This window comes from Chlorocebus sabaeus, chromosome 5 (assembly GCF_047675955.1).
Source record: "Chlorocebus sabaeus isolate Y175 chromosome 5, mChlSab1.0.hap1, whole genome shotgun sequence".
NCBI classification, from domain to species: Eukaryota; Metazoa; Chordata; class Mammalia; order Primates; family Cercopithecidae; genus Chlorocebus; species Chlorocebus sabaeus.
Genome location: NC_132908.1, coordinates 21379588 through 21404732, shown reverse-complemented (window position 1 = coordinate 21404732; position 25145 = coordinate 21379588). Strand labels below are relative to the sequence as shown.

Sequence of the window (25145 nt, the reverse complement as noted above, 5' to 3'; positions counted from 1 at the left end):
CCAGCCTGACCAACATGGAGAAACCCCATCTCTACTAAAAATACAATATCAGCCGAGCATAGTGGCGTATGCCTGTAATCCCAGCTACTCGGAAGGCTGAGGCAGGGGAATCATTTGAACCCGGGAGGCGGAGGTTGTGGTGAGCCAAGATCACACCATTGCACTCCAGCCTGGGCAACAACAGCGAAACTCCATCTCAAAAACAAACAAACAATCAAAAAGAAACCACAGCCTTTCTGTGGCAGGTTCGAGGCAGCCATGCTCTTGGTCTCCCTTGGAGCTCTGTTCTCCACCTCCTTCTGCAGGTCTGTTTCAGCCATCTCCCTCTGCATTCCAGTTTTTTTTTTTTTTTTTTTTAATGTTTCTCTGCACAGGAGAGCCAGCCCCCACATAACTCCTTCCACTTTATAAGATTAGTAGAAATGAACTACTGTCTTTCCAAATTCCTAAGAGAAAGCCTCCTGAGTAGCTGGGATTACAGGCACCCACTAACTTTTATATTTTTAGTAGAGACTGGGTTTCACCATGTTGGCCAGGCTGGTCTTGAACTCCTGACCTCAGGTGATCTGCCCACCTCAGTCTCCCAAAGTGCTGGGATTATAGATGTGAGCCACCCTGCCCAGTCAGATTCTTTTATTTTCAAAAATCATACACTTGTAGCCTGTAATCTTTTTCTGAAACTCTGCCATGTTACTTCAAACCTGCACTCTCGGAGTTAGGACCAACAGGAGGCTTCCTGAAGCCCCAGACTCTGCCACCTGCCTGATCAGAGGTTCCTGGGGCCCTGAAGGGGGGCGCTGTGGGGTGCCTGGGCATGTGTCATGAACCACGTTGTGCTCTTTCAGGTCGTGTATGAGAGGTGTGAAAAGCTGCGGCCCACGCTGTTCCGGCTGGCGAGTGACACCACTGATGACGATGATGCACTCGGTAAGTTTTCTTTCCTTGGGTGTAGCTAGCAGCACGGGTGCAAGACAGATTCGGTCCCTCCTGTCACGCTGCTGTGCCAGGAACAAGACAGAGTGGACTTGATGTTCCGTGGAGCTTGTGCTTAGGTAGGGTGTGACTTGAGTTGCCTCAGAACTGACTTCCAGCAGGATCCAGGCTTCAGTAAGAAATCAGCAGCAGGTCTAAAGCCTGAAAAGGGGTGGAAATTGACCATGGAGATTGGGGTGTGAGAGGTAGAAGAAAGATCCCTCTGGAGGCTTCAGGAAAAGCTGACCAATCGCAGGGGCCAGAGAAACAGCTGTGGGTGGTGTCTCAAAGGGATCACCAGCTTTTGTACCTTCAGGGGCCAGGTAGGTCACCTAAGAGAGCCTGGCCGATTGGAAAATGGAAGGGACATCCGTAGGGACGTGAAAAATTGTCCACAGTTACTAAAAAAAAAATTTAACTCTTTATTATGGAAAATCTCAAAACATGAGAGACGGGAATAGTAAAATAAATCCTATGTATTCTTCACTCATCTTTAATGATTACCAGCTCATAGCTGATTTTTTAAGTCTTGTTTCATCTGTACCTCTTTTTGTACCCACCCATTCCCTAGTCTGTTTTGAAGCAAATTCTAGACATTCCTTTTTCTTTTAATTTTTTTTTTGAGATGGAGTCTCGTTCTGTCGTCCAGGCTGGAGTGCAGTGGTGTAATCTTGGTTCACTGCAACCTCCACCTCCCGGGTTCAAGCCATTCACCTACCTCAGCCTCCCAAGTAGCTGGGATTACAGGCAACCACCATCATACCAGGCTAATTTTTGTATTTTTGTAGAGATGACGTTTCACCAATTTGGCCAGGCTGGTTTTAAACTGTGGCGTGAGCCACAATCTCCAGCCTCTGGACATTTCAAAATAATCAAAGATTCAGTCAGTGTTCAGATTTCCCTGATAAAATTTCTCTTTAATCATCTCTTGCTAACTTAAAAAAAAATTGTTCTAAATCAGACGCAGAAGAAAAGCCATACTGTATAATTGGTTTATATTTCTTTAGTCTCTCTTAGTGGATAGCATGTGCATGCCCTCTGCAATCCTTTTTCGTTTTTTTGAGACAGTCTCACTCTGTTGCTCAGGCTGAAGTCCAATGGCGTAATCTCAGTTCACTGCAGCCTCTACAGCCTCTATCTCCTGGGTTCAAGCAGTTCTCATGCCTCAGCCTCCTGAGTAGCTAGAACTACAGTTGCGCACCACCATACCTGGCTAATTTTTGTACTTTTCGTAGAGGTGGAGTTTTGTCATGTTGGCCAGGCTGGTTGCAAACTCCTGGGCTCAAGTGATTTGCCCGCCTTGGCTTCCCAAAGTGCTGGGATTACAGGCATGAATCACCACGCACAGCCTTTTTTCCTTGCATGAAAATAGGCCCTCTGAATTGAGAGTATTCTCAATCTCAGTTCTGCTCATCGCATCCCCCATGATGCTGTTAATGTTTCTATTTCTGATATTTCTTTTTTTCTTGAGATAGAGTTTCGCTCTTGTTGCCCCGGCTGGAGTGCAATGACGTGATCTCAGCTCGCTGCAACCTCCCTCTCCTGGGTTCAAGCAATTCTCCCACCTCAGCCTCCCGAATAGCTGGGATTACAGGCACCCGCCACCACGCCCGGCTAACTTTTTGTATTTTTAGTAGAAACTGGATTTCACCATGTTGGCCAGGATGGTCTTGAACTCCTGACCTCAGGTGATCCGCCCACCTCAGCCTCCCAAAGTCCTGGGATTGCAGGCCTGAGCCACTGCACCCAGCCAACAGCTTCTGAGTTAAAGTTAAAAGTTTGTTATTTAAAGGGCCTTAATTTGAGTGCTTACTGCTGGCCAGTACTCTGGACAGTACAGGTGTAGAAGGTAAACAGATTTGCTTCCTTCTGCATTGAGAACTACTAACATGTTAGGACTCGGGTTAACTGACCAGGCCTGATAGGGTCCGATGATACAATCTGGGGGCTGGAGGTGTGGATAAACTGAACATAGTCGAGCCATATGAAGGCTGTTTTATGGAAACACTTAGAAAGGATTGAGATTGTTGGTCACCAAACCAGGGGGTTCTGATTCTTCCCTCATTCTTCAGCGGAAATTCTCCAGGCAAATGACCTCCTCACCCAAGGAGTTCTGCTGTACAAACAGGTGATGGAGGGCCGGGTCACCTTTGGAAACAGAGTGACCAGCTCAGTGGGAGACATCCCTGTCTCCAGAGGTATGTTTGAAAGGCTCTCCTTGCCTTCTGCCTCAGGGCAACCTGCAATTCCCAGGAAAAAAAAAAAAAAAAAAAAATGGGTCCTAAACATAGTCTGGGTTAAGGAATAGAAATGAGAGAACTTGCCCTTTGTTCCCCTTCCTGTGAAAGCGGGTTTCATGTTGCCATGCCCAGCCACAGGAATCGTCATGAGCTGGTTGCCGGGCTGGACCCCAGCTTTGACTACACACGGAAGCAAATAGCTAAGCTGTGCCTGGGTTTGAATTCTCATAAATGCTTGCATATGGGAGCTAGAGACAAAAGAAATGGTCTTCCTCAGTGGTTCCTAGTGCCAGGTCAGCTGTATCAGAATCACCTGGAGCACTGGTTGAACTGCCACTGCTTAGGTCCCTGGCTTGGACCTTCTGAATCAAGACTGCTTGGAGCTGGGCCTGGAGGTCTGCGTCTTTCAAGCACTGCAGGTGATTTTGATCAGCTGTGGTCAGAAGCCTCGGAATGGCCTGAGCTGGAGAAGGCCGAATCTGCTCTTCTCCAGGGTGATGGGACCTTTGCATGATGGCCTGTGATCCCTGGGGTAGGAAGGCAGACCTTGGCTCCCTATGGTCCCAGATGCCAGCTCAGCTTGTGTGTCAGGACACTCACCTGAGTGGAAGGTTCTTGGAAGGGCAGGGAGGGCATTACCATTTGATTAGGAGGTGGCCTGAGGGAAGCTGATTGGATTTATGTGGAGACTTTACTCTCATGTCCAACTGATTTCTCTTCCTAACCCTGGGCTTTCTAGTCTTTCAGAATCCAACAGGCTGCATGAAGACCTGCCCCCTGATTGACTTGGAGGTGGACAATGGACCTGCGCAGGCGGAGACTGTGGCACCATCTTTGCTTCATCAAGACCTGGCAGCCTTGGGTGAGGGCAGGTCCTTGTGGGGAGCAGGCACAGGATGGGTGCCAGTAGGGAAGCGAACTGGTTCCCTTCGCGGAGCACGTGCCTGCTGCTGAGGGGGTCGAGATGGTTGTGAATAGGAAGAATGAGCTGGTTCCCTCTGGGGGCACGTACCTGCTGCTGAGGGAGTGAGTAGGGGAGTGAGTTGGTCCCTTCGGGAAGCACGTGTCTGCTACTGAGCGAGTCAGGATGAGTGTGAGTAGGGGAGTGAGCTGGACCCTCGGGGAACACGTGTCTTCTGCTGAAGGAGTCAGGATGGTTGTGAGGAGAGTGAGCTGGTCCCCTCAGGAAGCACATACCTGCTGCTGAGGGAATCAAGGTGGTTGTGAGTAGGGGAGTGAGCTGGTTCCCTCAGGGAGCACATACCTGCTGCCGAGGGAATCAGGTGTTCTGGGCAGTTGAGCGGGTCTCCCTTGCATATTAGTCACAGATTGGCCATGGATGAGTCGCATGACCTTCAGTAAGTTGCTTATTTGTCTAGACTTTCTGGATGTCCTAGAAAGGGTGTGTGTGGCATTACTTACCATCTTGAAGCAGGTGGAGTTAATGTCATGCATCTCACTCCACTCCTTTCTTACAGGAATCAGTGATGCTCCTGTTACAGGCACGGTGAGGATGCTCTTCCCAGGGCCCAGAGAGAGAAGGGGAGGGTCTCAGACCTGCCCTTGTGAGGCAGCACTGCCTGGCGAGCAGAGAGATGCTCCTGCACTGTCCTGGGGGAATCATGGCCTTGGAGGTCCAAAGCCTCTTCCTCACCCATACTATCTGGCTGGTACCCCAGGGGAGACAGGTTACACCAGACTCCTGCTTCCTGGAGGTCTGCCCAGGAGCCAAGTGTGATCTTGCCCTTTCTTTCCCCTCTTGCCCCAAGAAATGTCACCAGCCTGGGCCACAGCAGCTTGGGTGGGTTCAGGAGAACTGTGCCTTGGTTTTACTGTGGCTGATGGTCACTCATACCCTGGTCTTACTTTAGCCATTCCTGATTTGACAGGTTGCTGGTCAGAATTGCTGTGAGGAAAAGAGGAATCCCTCCTCCAGCACACTGCCAGGCAGTGGTGTTCAGAACCCTTCTGCAGACAGGAATTTGCTGGACCTCCTCTCACCACAGCCAGCTCCGGGCCCTCTGTGAGTCTTCTGGGCAAGGGGAGTGGGAGAGTGTGGCTCCTGAGTGCAGTTCCTTCTCATGGGACAAGGGCCAAAGAATGGTGCTCTAAGACAGCCTCTCGCCCTGGAGAAACATCTTTCTTTTTTTTTTTCTTTTTTTTTGAGACAGGGTCTCGCTCTATTGCCCAGGCTAGAGTGCAGTGGCACAATCTGGGCTCATTACAACCTTTACCTCCTGAGTTCAAGCGATTCTCCTGCCTCAGCCTCCCGAGTAACTGGGATTACAGGCACATGCCACCATGCCCAGCTAATTTTTTTTTAAGTTTTAGTAGAGATGGGATTTCACCATGTTGGCCAGGCTGATCTCAAACTCCTGACCTCAGGTGATCCGTCTGCCTGGCCGAGAATCATCTTTCTGTTGAAAGTTTAGGCCAGGTGCGGTGGCTCATGCCTTGTATGAATTCGTTTTCACACTGCTGATAAAGACATACCCGAGACTGTGTAATTTAAAAACAAAAAGAGGTTTAATGGACTCATAGTTTCACGTGGCTGAGGAGGCCTCCCAATCATGGCGGAAGGCAAAAGGCATGTTTTCTTTCTTTTTTTTTTTTGAGACAGAGTCTCGCTCTGTCACCGTAGGTGGAGTGCAGTGGTGCAGTCTCAGCTCACTGCCACCTCTGCCTCCCGGGTTCAAGCGATTCTCTTGCCTCAGCCTCCTGAGTAGCTAGGATTAAGGCGTATGCCACCACACCTGGTTAATTTTTTGTGTTTTTTTAGTAGAGATGGGGTTTCACCATGTTAGCCAGGATGGTCTTGATCTCCTGACCTCATAATCTGCCTGCCTCTGCCTCCCAAAGTGCTGGGATTACAGGCATGAGCCACTGCACTCAGCCAAAAGGCGTGTCTTATGTGGCAGCAGACGAGAGAATGAGAGCCAAATGAAAAAGGGTTTCCCCTTATAAAACCGTCAGATCTCATGAGACTCACTACCATGAGAACAGTGTGAGGAAACTGCACCCATGATTCCGTTCTCTCCTACAGGGTCCCTGCCAGGACATGTGGGAATTGTGGGTGCTACAGTTCAAGATGAGATTTAGGTGGGGACACAGCCAAACCATATCATACCTGTAATCCCAGCTCTTTGGGAGGCCAAGGCAGGTGGATCGCTTGAGCCCTGGAGTTCAAGACTAGCCTGGGATATATGGCAAAACCCCATCTCTACAAAAAACACAAAAATTAGCCAGGCGTAGTAGCTCATGCCTGTAGTCCCAGCTCCTCAGGAGGCTGAGGTGGGAGGATGACTTGAGCCTGGAAAGTCGAGGCTGCAGTGAGCCATTACCATGCCACTGCATTCCAGCCTGGACAACAGAATGAGACCCTGTCTCGACAAAAGTTTAATATGCTGCTTCCCTTTTCTCATTTTACTTTCTTTCCTAAGTCGTTGGAAAATACCTGCTTTGGCCAAGACATCTGAAAGGGGGTTTATTTAAGGACTAGGAATAATAGAACATGAGGTTTTTGCTGTTTGTTTTTGTTTTCCCTTCTAATAACCATGTAATTGAAGTTAAGTAAAATTTGATCCATAGAGAAATATACAACAAAGTGCAAAGTACCACTCCCTAAAAGCAAGGTTGAATGTTCCGTCTTTGCTTTTTTTCTGTACAAGTAGTGGTGCATTCTTGTGGCTTGTTACACAAACAGGATTTTTTTTTTTTTTTTTTTTTTTTTGAGACGGAGTCTTGCTCTGTCGCCCAGGCTGGAGTGCAGTAGCCGCATCTCAGCACACTGCAAGCTCCACCTCCCGGGTTCACACCATTCTCCTGCCTCAGCCTCCCGAGTAGCTGGGACTACAGGCGCCCACCACCACGCCTGGCTAATTTTTTGTATTTTTTAGTAGAGCCGGGGTTTCACCGTGTTAGCCAGAATGGTCTCGATCTCCTGACCTTGTGATCCGCCCGTCTCGGCCTCCCAAAGTGCTGGGATTACAGGCTTGAGCCACCGTGCCCGGCCAGAAACAGGATTTTAATTTACAAACTGCACTCCAGCATGACCTTTTCATATCATATCTGTGATGCATTTCATATCAGTTTCTATAAATATGCCTCAGTCTTCTTAATAGCTACATTATAATTCATTGCATGGATGTATTTGATCATTTCCCTTTTGTGCACATTTACATAATTTCCAGTTTGGAGATGCTTAGGGGAGTGCCTTATAGTACAGATCCCTGAAGGGAGAGGTTCTCTAAGGTGTGAATGTAACAACATTTTCATAGATCCTGTCCCTTTGTCTCTGGAAAAGTGCAGCTTACCTTCACCCAAACAGCCTGAAAGTGCCTATGTTCCTAATAGAAACCACCTGGCTCTGGCAGAAGTGGGATGTCCTGGGAGTTCATTCCCATTTGCCACCCAGAGGTCATTTCTTGCAGTCTTCTTTTTTTCAGCCACTTGGGCAGGGTGGGTTATTTCTTCTCGCGGGACTTTAGTTTTCTAAAACGTTTTCAGTTTGTGCCCCAAATGGACAAAATCATGGAGTGGATAATAGCTGGTGTAATTTGTGTATCATCTGCCTGGCTCACGTCCCTCTGTGATCACACCTGGAAAACAACCTGCCTGAGCTACTTATTGTCAGGGACTGCCTGACAGGTACAACATGAACAACCCTCATAACAAAGGCTCTAGGTTATTGGGTTCTTAATATGTGTGGACATTTTAAGTGCTTTTGTTTCTTTCTTTCTTTTTCTTTTTTTCCTGAGACGGAGTCTCGCCCTGTTGCCCAGGCTGGAGTGCAGTGGTATGATAGCTCACCACAAGCACGCGCCACCACCACCTGGCTCATTTTTAATTTTTTTTTTTTTAAATTTTTGTACTTTTAGTAGAAACTGGGTTTCACCATGTCGGCCAGGCTGGTCTTGAACTCCTGACCTCAAATGACCCACCTGCCTCAGCCTCCCAGAGTGCTGGGATTACAGGCATGAGCCACCGCACCCAGCCTCTAAGTGCTTTTCACACATTGTCTCGTTTGAATCTTGTAACAGCCTACAAGGTAAATTACTTCTGTTATTTCCATTTAACAGATGAGGAAGCTGAGGTATGAGTTTGATTACTTGACAAAAGTCATGTAACATCTGGTACATTAGCTCACACCTGTAATCCCAGTACTTTGGGAGGCCGAGGTGGGCAAATCACCTGAGATCAAGAGTTCAAGACCAGCACGGCCAATGTGGTGAAACCTTGTGTCTAGTAAAAATACAAAAATCAGCCGGGCGTGGTGGCAGGTGCCTGTAATCCCAGTTACTCGGGAGGCTGAGGCAGGAGAATCGCTTGAGCCTGGGAGGCAGAGGTTGCAGTGAGCCGAGGCAGTTCCACTACACTCCAGCCTGGGCAACAGAGCGAGACACTGTATCATCAAAAAGAAAAAAAAAAAAAGGCATATAACATCTAACTGTGTGTGTGTGTGTGTGTGTGTGTGTGTGTGTGTGTGTGTGTGTGATTTTTTTCCCTTGTTCTGTAATAAGCCTTGTGTGTATGTGTGTGTGTGTGTGTGTGTGTGTGTGATTTTTTTTCCCTTGTTCTGTAATAAGCCTAACCCAAATTCCAGGAAATCGCTACAATTTTTGCTAGTCTTTGATATTTTTTATTTTTTTGTAGGAATTATGTTTCGCAGAAAAGTGTCCCCAAGGAAGTGCCCCCAGGTACTAAGTCCTCTCCAGGTTGGTCCTGGGAGGCTGGCCCGTTGGCTCCTTCCCCATCTTCACAGAATACACCTCTGGCTCAAGTGTTTGTCCCTTTGGAGTCTGTTAAGCCCAGTAAGTACAATTTTACTCCCCACCTTTTTTTTTTTCCTGGGAATCTATTAGACTCCCAGCTTTTTCCATTCCAGTTTGGTAGAGGTAGCCCTTAAATTTGGTTGATGAATGGGAGAGATTTTGCATGAGGGCAAAAAGTAAGAGGTTGTGGCCAGGTATGGTGACTCATGCCTGTAATCCCAGCACTTTGGGAGGCTGAGGTGGGAGGATCACTTGAGGCCAGGAGTTTTGAGACCCGCCTGGGCAAGATAGCCTTGTCTCTATTTCGGGGGGGGGGGAAGAAAAAAATGGGGAGGCCAAGGCAGGTGATCACTTGAGGCCAGGAGTTTGAGACCAGCCTGGCCAACATAGTGAAGCCCTGTCTCTACAAAAAATACAAACATTAGCTGGGCGTGGTGGTGCATGCCTGTAGTCCCAGCTACTTGGGAGGCTGAGGCAGGAGAATTGCTTGAACCCAGGAGGTGGAGGTTGCAGTGAGCCAAGATCATGCCACCACACTCTAGCCTGAGTGACAAAGTGAGACTCCGTCTCCCAAAAAAAAAAAAAGTTTGCTTCTTTGTCTTTTAGCTAATTTTCTTAGCCTTCCTTAGTATTGACACTGTCAAGGATATGGGCAAGCCTTTAGGCACATAATGTTCATTGATTTGGGATTCAAGAAGGGAATGTTTAATGTGGCCTGAAATGACTGGCAAGAGGTAGAATTCAAATGAGTGGAAGAATTTGTCTAGTGATCCTCCTTCTCTAGGGATCCTCATTAAAGCAGAAAAGTGGATATTACCTATGTTACAAAGGGAAGGAAATGGAAGGCTCAGCTAATCAAGGTGCCTACGGTCTCTACACTAGTATGCACAGCAGGACACAACTCAGGTCGTCTGTTCCAGGGCCTGGGCTCTTTAGCACAGAGCCCTCCTATGGCTCTTTGTGATGAGGTTAGATTGCAGAGAGCCCTGAAAGCCAGGCAGACAAATTTATAAATAAACAGAGTTGGTAAACAGTGGGAGCTCTTTGTACATTTCTTTATTGATTTTTGATTTAAGAAATAATACATGTTCAGTGTTAATTTTCTGAATTCAATAATTGTACTGTAGTTATGATGTTAACATCTGGGGAAGCTACATGAAGGGTATATAGAAATTTTTGTATTAGTTTTATAACTTCTTATAAGTCTGAAATTATTACAAAGCAAACTTTAAAAAGTAAAAAAGTTAAAAATACATGTTCAAAATGTAGAGTTTTATTAAAGATAGAATAGGCTGGACTCAGTGGCTCACGCCTATAATGCCAGCACTTTGGGAGGACAAGGCAGGCAGATCACTTGAGGTCAGGAGTTCGAGACCAGCCTGGCCAAAATGGTGAAACCCTAAAAATACAAAAAGTAGCTGGGTGTGGTAGTATGCCCCTGTAATCCCCAGCTACTCAGGAGCCTGAGTCAGGAGAATCACCTGAACCCAGACGCCAGAGGTTGCAGTGAGCTGAGATCGTGCCACTGTGCTTCAATCTGAGCAACAAAGAAGACTCTGTCTCAAAAAAAAAAAAGATGGACTAGAAAAGTAAAATCATCTATACCATTACCAGCCAGAGATGGAAATTCTGTTCATGTCTTGATAGATTTTCTTCTTGTCTTATCATGTACGTATATTTGTACATACACAGTTCTTAATAATTTTATACCATAGTGTGTACAGAATGTTACTCTATTTACTGTTACTTTATAAGTCTATACCATTTTTATGCCCTTAGTTCTTTAAAAACGTGATTTTTAATGAACTTCTATATAGATATATGCACCATTAAATAGAGGTACTGTAATCTGTTTATTCAGTATTTTATTTTATTTTATTTTATTTTTTATTTTATTTTATTGTTGAGACAAGGTCTGGCCCTGTCATCCAGGCTGTAGTGCAGTGGTGCCATCTCAGCTTACTACAACCTCCGTCCTCCAGGCTCAAGCCATCCTCTCACCTTGGCCTCCCAAGTAGCTGGGACTACAGGCGTGCGCCACTATGTCCGGCTTATTCAGTCCTTCTCTGAAGGTCAATTTCTTTCTACCTGTTTGCTGTTAAAAACAGGGCTACAGGCCAGGTGTGGTGGCTCACGCCTGTAATCCCAGCACTTTGGGAGGCCAAGGCGGGTGGAGCACCTGAGGTCAGGAGTTCAAGACCAACCTGGCCAACATAGTGAAACCCTGTCTCTACTAAAAAATACAAAAAAAATTAGCCAGGCATGGTGGTGGGCACCTGTAGTCCCAGCTACTTGGGAGGGTGAGGCAAGAGAATCACTTGAACCTGGGAGGCAGAGGTTGCAGTGAGCTGAGATTGCGCCATTATACTCCAGCCTGGGTGACACAGTGAGACTCTGTCTTTAAAAAAAAAAAACAGGGCTACAAAGAACATCTTTGGATGCCTTTCTTTATACCTTTCTTTTATACCTTCCTGATTATTAGGCGATCATAATACCAGTGAAATGCCACATGTAGACATTTAAAATTTTGATCTGTATTACCAATTTCCCTTCTGAAAAGGTTGCTTTTTTCCCCATACTCTTGCCACCATACCCCACTGATGTTTTCAGTCTCTTAAATCTTTGGTAGTTTCATTGTTAAACTGTGTTTTAATTTTTTTTTTTTTTTTTTTTTTTTTTTTTTTTTGAGATGGAGTCTCACTCTGTCGCCCAGGCTGGAGTGCAGTGGCACAACCTCAGCTCACTGCAAGCTCTGCCTCCCGGGTTCACGCCATTCTCCTGCCTCAGCCTCCTGAGTAGCTGGGACTACAGGCGCCTGCCACCACACCCGGCTAATTTTTTTGTATTTTTAGTAGAGATGGGGTTTTACCGTGTTAGCCAGGATGATCTCAATCTCCTGACCTCACGATCCGCCCACCTCGGCCTCCCAAAGTGCTGGGATTACAGGTGTGAGCCACCTTACCCGGCTGTTTTAATTTCTTTAAATTTTTTTGTTTTTTTAGAGATGGGGCCTCGCTCCATTACCTAGGCAGGAGTGCAGTGGCACATTCATAGCTCACTGCAGCCTCAAATTCCTCTTGGGCTCAAGCAATCCTCCTGCCTCAGACTCCCAGGTAGCTAGCATGACAGGCATGCACCACCACGCCCAGCAAATTTTTATTGTCTTTTTGGGGATGGGAGGCAGATCTCACTATATTGCCCAGGCTGGTCTTGAACTTCTGACCTCAAGCAATTTTCTTATCTCAGCCACCTGAGTAGCTGGGATTACAGGCATGAGACACCATACCCAGATCTAAGCTATATTTTAGTAATGTATATTTTGATATTAAAGTGTTTTCCCAGCTGATTAACCAGTCTGAGTGCCATTCATTGAGCCAGCCCTGATTTTTGAAGGATATGTTATGTTACAGTCTCATTTAGATCTGTTCTACATGTTCTGTTTTATGCCACTTTACTTGAATTGTAATTTTATCTGAGTATTTGCTATAGCCCTGCCCCCCTTTTTAAATTTATTGGTTAGTCTTACATAGTTTTTCCCTTTCAAATAAACATTAGAGTCACTCCTGAGCTAAATTAAAAGTATCTTTAGAATTTCCATTGGAATGCTATTAAACTTATTAATTTGAGGTGATTTGGTGTCTACAGTTTTGTACAATTAAATATAAGGTGGTGTGTGTGTGTGAGCATGTGCGTGTGTTTGTATTCACACAAAAGAGACTAGAAGGAAATAAGTGCTTATTTCTGGGTAGAATTAAGAGTGCATTGGCTGGGCACGGTGGCTCATGCCTGTAATCCCAGCACTTTGGGAGGCCGAGGTGGGCAGATCACCTGAGGTTGGGAGTTTGAGGCCTGACCTCCCCCAGCCTGACCAACATGGAGAAACCCTGTCTCTACTAAAAACACAAAAACTAGCTGGGCGTGGTGGCGCATTCCTAGCTACTCTGGAGGCTGAAGTAGGAGAATCATTTGAACCCGGGAGGCGGAGGTTGTGGTGAGCCAAGATCATGCCGTTGCACTCCAGCCTGGGCAACAAAAGTGAAAGTCCGTCTCAAAAAAAAGAGCATTTATTTTATTTTTTAATGATTGTGTGTGTGTATGTGGTTTTTTTGTTTGTTTTTTGGTTTGTTTGTGAGACAGAGTCTCGCTCTGTCACCCAGGCTAGAGTGCAGTGGTGCAATCTCGGCTCACTGCAACTTCTGCCTCCCGAGTTCAAGTGATTTTCGTGCCTCAGCCTCTCAGATGGCTGGGATTACAGGCGTGCACCACCATGCCCAGCTAATTTTTGTATTTTTAGTAGAGATGGGGTTTTGCCATGTTGTCCAGGCTGGTCACGAACTCTTAGCCTCAAGTGATCCACCCTCCTCGGCCTCCCAAAATGCTGGGATTACAGGCATGAGCCCCCACCCCTGGCTGATAATTCTCTGTTTTCTCTAGTGTTCATGCATGATTTTAATCATGATCATATCTTCCTCAAAAATGTGATTTGTTTTTTTTTTTTGAGATGGAGTCTCTGTCGCCCAGGCTGGAGTGCAGTGGCCGGGTCTCAGGTCACTGCAAGCCCTGCCCCCTGGGTTTACGCCATTCTCCTGCCTCAGCCTCCCGAGTAGCTGGGACTACAGGCGTCCGCTGCCTCGCCCAGCTAGTTTTTTTGTATTTTTTAGTAGAGACGGGGTTTCACCATGTTAGCCAGAATGGTCTCGATCTCCTGACCTCATGATCTGCCCGTCTCGGTCTCCCAAAGTGCTGGGATTACAGGCTTGAGCCACCGCACCTGGCCAAAAAATGTGATTTTTAATAACTGGTGATGTGTCTGATGGTTGAATGGTGGGGAGAGGTCAGTTTGGAGGGTCATAGGAGTCCAGCTGGAGTCATGGGGACTTGGATTATTGTAGTGCAGAGGAATTCAGTCCTGGACATGTTCTGCATGGAGAAGCAGTAGCATCTGGGGATAACATGTATATCTCTTTCCAGCCTGACTGTCGGGGGGGTTTTGTAGTGGTGTTAACCCTTCTGCTCGCGCCCTCTCTACCAGGCAGCCTGCCACCTCTCATCGTGTATGACCGGAACGGATTCAGAATTCTGCTCCACTTCTCCCAGACGGGAGCCCCTGGGCACCCAGAGGTACAGGTGCTGCTCTTGACCATGATGAGCACGGCTCCCCAGCCTGTCTGGGATATCATGTTTCAAGTGGCTGTGCCAAAGGTGAGTCATCTGTTATGGATTTCTCAGTAATGGCTGTCGTTTTTGAGTGCCAGGTTCTTTGCTGGGACTTATCTGTTGAGTGTCAAGGAAAGAATCTTCACTCAAACTAACTGAAGATAAAGTGGGAATGTAATGGCTTACCTGACTGGGGATTCCTGAATATCTGGCTTCAGATATGAGTGGATCCAGATAGGTTCTTAAACAATGCCTTAAGAGTCTGTCTGTATCTCTTGACTCTGCTTTTCTTTGTCTCCATTCTGACAGTTTCTCCACAAAGCAGGAAAGTGGCTACCCACAGCTCCAGGGTTGCGTGGTCCTTAACCCTCTTTATCTCAGAAACTCTCACCAGGCATGAAGCATGTATACTGATGACCCAGGAAAGGGCTCTGATTGGCCTTGTTGGTATTACTTCCATACCTTGGACCAGGAACTTGTGTCCTGGGATATGAGGCACTTGGCCAATGTGAGATAACATATCCAGCCCTTTTCAAAGGAAGTGGGGCCCTACTGCTTAACAGCCACCCCACAGTCACAGGGGAAGGGGCCCATCCTGAAAGGAAAAGATTCAAGACAGACAAAAATATGACATGCAGTCTCTACTTCTCATGGTAGTCCTGTAGGGAATGTTCTGCTACTACCTGTTGTATAAGTTAACCCAAGGCTCAGAAATTAAATATTTTACTCAAGGTCACAGAGCTAGTGAGAAACAGTTAGAATTCAACCCAAGATGTGCCCTGGCTGTTGATGCTGTTTCTCAGATGCCAGTTATTGACCACACAACTCCAGATCCATTCTGCATGTGGAAGGAAAGGCCTCTTAGATCCTTTTAACAATTAGCGGGAGTCTGTCTGCTTGGGCTCCCATAGGTGCCTCGGGGTACCACGTCTAAGAGGGCCATTTCCTCTTGGGGGGTGTTGGGGAGGTCCAGCTCCCCCTCACCTGATCTTCATCCTGGAAGCTGTGGTTAGGAATGAGTTACATGTTGGTTTTCTTCCCCTATAGTCAATGAGAGTGAAGCTACAGCCGGCATCCAGCTCCAAGCTTCCTGCATTCAGTCCTTTGATGCCTCCAGCTGTGATATCTCAGATGCTGCTGCTTGACAATCCACACAAAGTATGTTCCAGTGTCTCTGGTAGCAGGGAGATGGGAGCCCCCGAACTGTAAGGGGAGGTAACTTTGTGGGTAGAGAGAGGCACATTGAGGCCTTGCTCTAAAGTCTCTGGTTTGCCGGGCGCAGTGGTTCACCCAAGTAACCCCAGCACTTTGGGAGGCTGAAGCAGGTGGACACCCTGAGGTCAGGAGTTTGAGACCGGCCTGGCCAACATGGTGAAACCCCATCTCTACTAAAAATACAAAAATTTGCTGGGTGTGATGGCACGTGCCTTTAGTCCTAGCTACTCAGGAGGCTGAGGCAGGAGAGTCGCTTGAACCCGGGAGGTGGACGTTGCAGTGAGCCAAGATTGCACTACTGCACTCCTGGGCAACAGAGCAAGACTCCATCTCAAAAATAAAATAACGTCGGCCGGGTGCAGTGGCTCATGCCTGTAATCCCAGCACTTTGGGAGGCTGAGGCAGATGGATCACGAGGGTCAAGAAATCGAGACCATCCTGGCCAACATGGTGAAACCCCATCTCTACTGAAAATACAAAAATTAGCTGGGCATGGTGTCACACGCCTGTAGTCTCAGCTACTCGGGAGGCTGAGGCAGGAGAATTGCTTGAACCCAGGAGGCAGAGGTTGCAGTGAGCCGAGATCGCGCCATTGCACTCCAGTCTGGTGACAGAGTGAGACTCCATCAGATAGATAGATAGATAGATAGATAGATAGATAGATAGATAGATAGATAGATAGATAGATAGATAGATGAGAGAGAGAGAAAAGAAGAAAAGGAGAGAGGAAAAAAAGAAAAGAAAAAAGAGGAAAGAGAAAGAAGAAAGTAAGTCAGTCTCTGATTTGGTTGGGTGGTAGGGGTATATGTGGAATATCCCTCACTGGAGTCTGTCTTTGGGGCTCATTGAAGGAAGATCAGATGGATTGTCATAGCTGGGGACCAAGGGAGGGACACATGAACTCTCCCTAATCCTCTGAAATCCTCTGAAAGGGCAAGGCCTGTCTTCCTAAGCTGATCTCTGAATTGCAGCCCATCTCAGGATTTCAGGACTGCACAAGTATCAAAGGGTTCCCAGGATATGTGCCTATTTCCCCTTGTTTGTAGTCCCAAAGACAGTATCCTAGGTATTTTGTGTCAGAATTGCTTGAAGCACTCACTTGACTTAACATGGTCACCCTGTTCCTGGGTTGCTCTCCACTGATTTAACATCTTCTGTCTCTTCTATCCCAGGAACCTATCCGCTTACGGTACAAGCTGACATTCAACCAAGGTGGACAGCCTTTCAGCGAAGTAGGAGAAGTGAAAGATTTTCCAGACCTGGCTGTCTTGGGTGCAGCCTAACTTTTCACAAAACGGACCCTTCATTTCAAGCTTAGGCTGGCGTTACTTTTGCTGTCAAGTCGGGACTAATGGTGTTTCAGTGCAGAGTGCCAAGAGTCCTATCCTGACATCAGGCTCTGGGTGTCAACCTCTGACTTATTCTGCAGATGCTGTGTGTGTGTGTGTGTGTGTGTGTCTGTGTGTGTTTGGGGAGAGGGTGGTAGCGCAGGGCTTGGGATATTGGCAGTGTGGGAAATGCGATGCATTTCTCATCATCATCATCTCTGCTACAGTCATGTTTCTGCATGTCAGCGAGCGACACTGTCCCTGCCTCAGGTTGGAGGTTTTATCAGCCAAAGTGTTTTTTTTCATGTATTGTTCGTTCCATTCATCCACTCTGTGCCTTGTCAGCCTTTGAAAGTCTTGGTTGCTCCCAGGCTGCTGTTCTCAGGGACCTTAAAAGGGACCTGGTTAGTCTTGGGGCAGAGAGTATCTTCTTGGGCACTCTCTTCCAAGAAAGACCTTGTCTCCATTTTCATTAGACAATGCTTCTTGTGTGTGTTCTGGAAGATCTTCTAAATGGAATGCTTGTTGCACTGTTCCCAGGCAAGTGGGTGCCATGAGACCTGAGGACCACACTTGGGGGACCAATCATGTCCTTCACCACTGTGCCTTAGAATCGCCCCTGGACAGGCCTCCTGGGCAGAGGGGAAAGCAGCTCCCAGGCCTTATTCAGGCCTCAGGTCCATGGGTTGGGCAGCCAGTCTGGGCCCTTCTCAGGATCCTCATCTCCATCCTCATCCTCTTCCTTCACGGCATTTACTTGGAGCTCTTTGTGACACACCATGTCGGTCATGGTGAATCGGCCAACAGCCAGCCCTTCCCAGCTGACGTCACAGTCTAAGATGGGGAACTGTGGTACAGATAGACATGAAGAGAGCTTAGCAATGATCGAGGTGGTGACTAAATATACAGTCATTAAATAAATACTATGTAGCAAATGTACTTTGTGGAGTGTTGAGTAAGTGGAAAATGGAAAGCCAGTTGCATTTAGAGATGATAGGCCTAAAGGGAACTGTCTTCTGTCGAGAAGTAAAGGAAACTTCCTGAAGGATGTAGAAACTTAACTGCCTCAGTGAAGAAAACCTGAAGATCTGAGGCAAGCTGGACAGGAGAGGTGGATATTTGTTGAAGGAAAAATTCAAGTTTATAATCAGTTCCCACTTAGTGAGCACCTACTGTGTGCTAGGAACTTGAATGTGTATTTTTGACAAGTCCTGCTTGGCCTGATGGGTGAGAGAAGGAAGCTGAGCCTGGCTGGGATGGCCAGGCGGAGGGCTTTGAAGTCCAAGCAGCTGAACTGGCTGGGTGGGTTTCTGCCTCTGAAACTGCAAGGCTTGTTTGGAGCTCTTAATCACAATATCTGATATTTTTACAATCTGATCTTTTGGCTTCTACATATAGTAGAAATCTGCCAACACTAATTAGTGGAGGTGGAAACTGTAAAAGATCAAGTATGCTAATTTTAAGCAGATGTAAAAACTCATAAAACAGATAAACAGTGGGGTGATTTCATTTGCCGTAATTCACATAAGACAAATTTTAATCTAAAACTACTTGCTTGTGTTCTGTGTGGCCTTTTTTTTTTTTTTCCTGTTTTTTGAGGCCACTCTGTCACCCAGGCTGGAGTACAGTGGTACGATCTCAGCTCACTGCGATCTCTGCCTACCAGGTTCAAGCGATTCTCGTGCCTCAGCCTCCCAAGTAGCTGGGACTACAGGCGTGAGCCACCACGCCCAGCTAATTTTTGTATTTTTAGTAGAGATGGGGTTTCACCACGTTGGCCAGGCTGTTCTCAAACTCCTGACCTTAGGTGATCTGCCCACCTCGGCCTCCCAGAGTGCTGGGATTACAGGCATGAGCCACCACACCCGGCCTCTGTGTAGTTTTTATAGGCTCTGTTGCTGTTGCATAGTCTTGAAGAGGTACCCATCATAATGACAGCATCTCCCTCTGAAGGGTTTTGGTCAAAATGGGTGAATGAGACTTACACATAAAGACAGGCTTTCTCCCCTGTAGTTCAGAGGTGAACTCACACGTGTGTACCTGAACATTCTTGCTTTTGAGGAGACAGACTCCCAGTGGTACTTACTGTGCTTAGGTGTTGGACAGGATAAGGTGTGGGAGGAGAGAAGGCAGGCTGCTGTCCTGAAAGTGGCTGTGGTTTATGTTATCACTCCCTTCTAATCAGCAAGTCCAGTGGCCACTCACAGCCCAGCTCCTACCTCTTCATTCACTCAACAAGTAGTGGCTGACGCCTATAATCCCAGCATTTTGGGAGGCTGAGTGGGATGACCGCTTGAGCCCAGGATTTCAAGTCCAGCCTGGGCTACATAGTGACACCTCGTCTCTGTTTGTTAAAAAACTAGTAGTTGACCAGCTACCCTGAGCCAAGGCACCACCCTGAAGGAGCTTCTCTTCCTCTGGGGAGAAGCAAATTCATGATGTGTGTGCTGGAGATCTGGCACTCATGGCCAGTGCTTTCCAGTATCCTGAACTCTTCAGGGGTCCTGTTGACCCCTATTTCGTGACCTACCTCCGTGACTGCTCTTTTTCCTCTGTCTTGTAAGTGGTAGTTTTCCAGAGTCCAGTCCTCAGGACTTTCCCGTCCACACAGAGGCCTGGTAGTCAGGTGACTCTAAACCATTAGATGGATTGTAGACCTCTCTCAAGCTGCCACCTCCTTGCTGTCCCCAGATCATATTTCAGTCTGTCAGTGGATATCTGTATCTGGAGGTTCCACTGTTGCTTCAATCTCAGTTACTTAGAATGGAACACAGAGTCCTGCCCCTTTCCACCTACATGCTCTTACTTGAAAGCACCTGAGACTTATTGGGTCCCTGATTCCTGCTTCATCTGTATCTGCGGAGTAGTTGTATGTCAAGTGGCCTGTTTTCTAAATAATCCACATCACGTCCTCCCTGCACTTACGTTGCCACTGCTCTGGTTTGGACTTTTTTGGCGGGGGGGATGGGGGAGACGATGCCTCTGTCCCAATTCTGAGTACCAGCTCTGGTTCTTGCCACTACCAGAGTTCTCTAGCAAATCTGAGCATCTGACCGGGTGAAAAATTCTGAATGGCTTCCTGATGCCTAACTTTATGGGATCAAATTCAAGTTGCACGCTGACACTCAGTGCCCTTCTGGTATCTGCCAAGACCAGGGCCTGCTTCACCACAGCCACAATAAAGTCCTTTCAAGCCCTGATAATGCCATGTTTTGTCATAACCTTTTGCCTACATATGCTGCAGTTAATTACTCTCCCTGTTATCTTCCACGGACTGGGCAAAATGTTTCCTTATCTGTGAGCCGCTCAGAACACAAATAGGTCATGAAAATAGTGTTGAAAACAGAATAAATGACAACCAAAAGAAAAGCGAATATTACCTAGTACAAATAGTGTAAATTAAGACAGCAAATGTTAAAGGTAGAAAGCAAAGGCAATATTCTAGAATACAAATAGTGCTTGCCTACTACAATATTAATCCCAAATCCTTTAAATATACCCATTATAGAAGATGCTTACCGAGCGTCAAGAGTGTGAAAGTGGGTTGGTTTGTTTTCTTGAGACAGAGCTTTGCTCTTTTGCCCAGGCTGGAGTGCAGTGGCACGATTGTAGCTCAGTGTAGCCTTGAATTCCTGTGCTCAGGCGATCCTCCAGCTTCAGCCTCTGGAGTAGCTGGGACTACAGGTACATGCTGCCACGCCCAGGTAATGTTTCAGTTTTTGGTAAAGACTGGATCTCTTGTGTTGCCCAGGCTGGTCTCCTGGGCTCAAGCGTTCCTCCTGCCTTGACCTGCCAAAGTGCTGGGATTACAGGCATGAGTCACCATGTCCTGACCCCAGTTTGTTTTAAAGCCAAGCGATGCACCAAGATGTTTGTGTGCACATGTCACAGTGGTAATCTTTGGGTCGTGGAATTATAAAATTTCTTTCAATTTTATCTGAGCTTTCTAAAATCTAAGCTGAAAATAAAACCTTATTTTTTATGCTCAGTGTTGGCTTTTTTTAAGACAAAGACATTGGCATGATTCAAAATTACGAAAGGTGAAAATTCTTCCCACCCAGTTACCACCCTCCTCTGTCTTTTCAGAGGGATTCTAGGCATGTTCAAGAAAACATAGTATACTGTTCTGTGTTTTGTTCTTTTCATGTAACACTATAGATAGCTTGGAGATAATGCCATTATCAGTATGAATTACTTAGAAACGTAACCCCACTCTCTTCCCTGAGCTCATATGGTACAAATCAAGCATTTATGTGTTGAAAGTGCTGCATGTTAAAACTCGGTAGCAATTCCCTCATTGTTTCTTGTATCCTCTCCCTCCCACTGGCAGCATTCCCAGGCGCCCAAGCAGACTGGACTTTTCCCGGGCAACCCTCTCTTGTCTCGATTCTGGCAGCCCTGTGCGCTAGAGTGAACCAAGTATGGGCTGGGGAGCCAGGTTCAATTTCTAGTTTTTTGCCACCTGGGTCTCTGGGTCTCAGTTTTTATATCTGTAAATGGTAAAAATGTTAGAAGTCTACTTCACACATTTTGGTGAGAATTTAATGAGGTGTACAAAATAGCAGATACAATAGATAGTCTATAAATTTAGGTGCTGTTTCTCAAATCACCTTCACATCTGAGATTTTTTTAACCATTGTAACAGTGGTGACTTCCATTTCATCACTTCATTTCACAGCCTCTCCTCATAAAACCACAGAAATTGTGCTAAGAATACTGATAACTTATGAATATTTTTATAGGCAGCAGAAAAGGTTGATAATAAAATCTGACCATACCAGCTGGGTGTGGTGGCTCACGCCTGTAATCCTAGCAGTTTGGGAGGCCAAGGCGAAGGATCACGAGGTTAGGAGTTCGAGACCAGCCTGGCCAACATGGTGAAACCCTGTCTATTAAAAGTACAAAAATTAGCTGGAAATCGCTTGAACCCAGAAGGTGGACTTGCAGTGAGCCTAGATCATGCCACTGCACTCCAGCCTGGGCAACAGAGCAAGACTCCATCTCAAAAAACAAACAAAAAAAAATCTGACCATACCCTTTGTTAAGATCAGGATCAGCTGCAATAAACAAACCCAAAGTAACAGTCAAAATGTTTATTTTTCTCTGTATTAGTTCATTAGAACTGCTATGACAATGTACCGCAAGCTGGGTGGTTTAAGTCAACAGATGTGTTGTCTGAGTTCTGCAGGGTGGGAGTCTAATATTGGGGCCATGGTTCTCCCTCTTGGTTGTTGCTGGCGTCCACCATCTTTGACTTCCTTAGCCTGCAGCTGCGTAACTCCAGCCTTTGCCTTCATTGTCATATGGTGTTCTTGTGCCTTCTTTACATGACCAGTTTTTCTTAAGAGACATGCTGGAGTGCAGTGGCATGGTCATAGCTCACTGCAGCCTCAAGCTCCTGGGCTCTAGGGATCCTCCCAGTTTGGCCTCCCAAGTAGCTAAGACCACAGATAGATGCATGCTGCCACACCTGACGTTTTAAATTTTTGTAGAGATGAAGGCCTCACCATGTTGCCCAGGCTAGTCTTGGACTCCTGGCCGCTCAAAGTGCTGGGATTACAGGCATGAGCCACCATGCCTAGCCTGACCCTACTACATCTCTAATCATATATAATTAGTACTGCATATCTTCTTGGATTAAGTAAAATCAATTGCCCTAGCATTCAAGTTTCTCTACAGCATAGCCTCATCTCAGCTTCAGTTCCCTCTTTTGGAAATAGAAATACTACCTGCCTTAACTTGTGAGGAAACCATGTGGTGGCCCGAGCCTGTAATCCCAGCACTTTGGGAAGCTGAGATGGGAGGATTGCTTGAGCCCGGGAGTTTGAGACCACCCTGGGCAACATAGTGAAACCCCTGTCTCTACAGAAAATTACCTGGGAATGGTGGCATGTGCCTGTAGTCCCAGCTACTCAGGAGGCTGAGGTGGGAGGTTGGCTTGAGCCCAGGAGGCAGAGGTTGCAGAGGAGGCAGTGGTGAGACAAGATGACATCACTGCACTCCAGCCTGGGTGGCAGAGCCAGACCCTGTCTCCAGAAAGGCAGAAACTGTCATACTGGATTGAAAACACCACCATCACCAAATGCCAACTCTATGCTGTCTGCAAAAGTTACACTTAGGTTCACAAATCAGAAGTAAAGGATAAAAAATTAGCCATGCAAGTAGTAATCATAAGCAAGCTGGAGTGGCTATGTTAATATCACACACAAAATAGCGTTTTTTTTTTTGAGACAGAGTCTTGCTCTGTCTTCCAGGCTGCAGTGCAGTGGTGTGTTCTCACCTCACTGCAACCTCCACCTCCTGGATTCAAGCGATTCTCCTGCCTCAGCCTCCCAAGTAGCTGGGATTACAGGCGCCCACCACCACACCTGGCTAATTTTTGTATTTTTAGTAGAAACAAGGTTTCACCATATTGGCCAGGCTGGTCTTGAACTGACCTCAAGTGATTCGGCCTCCCAAAGGGCTGGGATTACAGGTGTGAGCCACCGCACCTGGCACAAAGATAGACTTTAAGACAGAAATATTACTGGAGACAAAAAACATTTAATAATGATAAAAGATCAATATACCAGGAAGACATAAAATTATAAAATGTATATGCACCTCACATCAAAGCCCCAAAATACCTAATGCAAAAAGTAATACAATCGAGTGTAAAAATTGACAATTCAATCATAATTGGAGGCCAGTCACGGTGGCTCATGCCTGTAATCCTAACATTTTGGGAGGCTGAGGTGGGTGGATCACCTGAGGTTGGGAGTTCATGACCAGTCTGACCAACATTGAGAAACCCTCTCTACTAAAAATACAAAATTAGCCGGGTGTGATGGTGCATGCCTGTAATCCCAGCTACTCGGGAGGCTAAGGCAGGAGAATAACTTGAATCTGGGAGGCGGAGGTAGCAGTGAGCCAAGATCGCACCATTGTACTCCAGCCTGGCCAAGAAGAGCGAAACTCCGTCTCCAAAAAATATAAATAAATAATAGGGCCGGGGACAGTGACTCACGCTTGTAATCCCAGCACTTTGGGAGGCCAAGGCGGGTGGATCACGAGGTCAGGAGTTTGAGACCAGTCTGACCAACATGGTGAAACACCATCTCTACTAAAAAATACAAAAATTAGCTGGGCGTGGTGGCACACGCCTGTAATCCCAGCTACTCAGGAGGCTGAGGCAGGAGAATCACTTGAACCCGGGAGGTGAGTTTGCAGTGAGCCGAGATCGTGCCACTGCACTCCAGCCTGGGTGACAGAGCAAGACTGTCTCAAAAATAATAATAATTGGAGATTTCAATACCTTACCTTCAGTAATGACAGAACAACTATATAGAAAATCAGCAAGGATATAAAATAGTTGAACAACACTATTAATGTAGCTAAAATATATACCACACTCCACCCAATGACTGCAGATACATATTTTCAAGTGCACATGGAACAGTCTTCAGGATAGACCAATGCTAGGCCATTAAACAAGTCTCAATAAATTTAAAAGAATTTAAGGGCTAGGCACAGTGGCTCATGCCTGCAATCTCAGCACCTTGGGAAGCTGAGACGGGATTGCTTGAATCCCTGGGGGATTCTGAAACCAGCCTTGGCAGCAAAGCATGATGCCATCTCTACAAATAATAAAAGAACATAAACCAGCCGGGCGCGGTGGCTCACACCTGTAATCCCAGCACTTTGGGAGGCCGAGGCGGGTGGATCATGAGGTCAGAAGATTGAGACCATTCTGGCTAACACGGTGAAACCCTGTCTCTACTAAAAATACAAAAAATTAGCCGGGCATGGGCGCCTGTAGTCGCAGTTACTCGGGAGGCTGAGGCAGGAGAACTGCGTGAACCCGGGAGGCGGAACTTGCAGTGAGCGGATATCGCGCCACTACACTCCAGCCTGGGCAACAGAGCAAGACTCCGTTTCAAAAAAAAAAAATTAGCCAAGTGTAGTGGCAGGTGCCTGTAGTCCCAGCTACTTGAGAGGCTGAGGCAGGAGAATAGCTTGAGCCTGGGAGGTGGAGGTTGCAGTGAGCCGAGATCGTGTCACTGCACTCCAGTCCAGAGACGGACTGAGACTCCGTCTCAAAAAAAAAAAAAAAAAAAAAAAAACGTATAAATCATACCAAGTATGTTTTCTAATCACATGGAATTGAATTAGAAATCAACAACAGGAAATCCAAGAAATACCCAACTATTTGGAAATTAACATGCTTCTAAATAACCCATGGGTTAAATGAGTCACAAGAAAAATTTAAAAACATTTAGAATCAAATAAAAATGAAAACGTTAAAATTTATGAATTACAGCTAGAGCAATGCTTCAGAGGATTTTTTTTTTTTTTAATGGAGTCTTGCTTTGTCACTGCAATGGCATGCATGATCTTGGCTCACTGCAACCTCCGCCTCCTGGGTTCAAGTGATTCTCCAGTCTCAGCCTCCTGAATAGATGGGACTACAGGCGCCCACCACC

At 46.6% G+C, this 25145-nt stretch overlaps 1 protein-coding gene across 2 annotated transcripts in view; it reads left to right on the top strand.

The window, feature by feature from the left end:
• Nucleotides 1-19886, top strand: part of GGA2 (golgi associated, gamma adaptin ear containing, ARF binding protein 2) — a 47035-nt gene extending 27149 nt beyond the window's left edge. For both annotated transcript variants that reach the window (XM_007987892.3, XM_007987896.3), the window contains 9 exons: nucleotides 846-927; nucleotides 3045-3170; nucleotides 3952-4074; nucleotides 4691-4719; nucleotides 5102-5235; nucleotides 8865-9022; nucleotides 14016-14185; nucleotides 15188-15298; nucleotides 16528-19886. In XM_007987892.3, the coding sequence (XP_007986083.1) occupies nucleotides 846-927; nucleotides 3045-3170; nucleotides 3952-4074; nucleotides 4691-4719; nucleotides 5102-5235; nucleotides 8865-9022; nucleotides 14016-14185; nucleotides 15188-15298; nucleotides 16528-16638 (1044 nt within the window). In that variant the 3' untranslated portion in view covers nucleotides 16639-19886. The remainder of the gene's footprint in view (nucleotides 1-845; nucleotides 928-3044; nucleotides 3171-3951; nucleotides 4075-4690; nucleotides 4720-5101; nucleotides 5236-8864; nucleotides 9023-14015; nucleotides 14186-15187; nucleotides 15299-16527) is intronic.
• Nucleotides 19887-25145: the final 5259 nt, after the last annotated feature.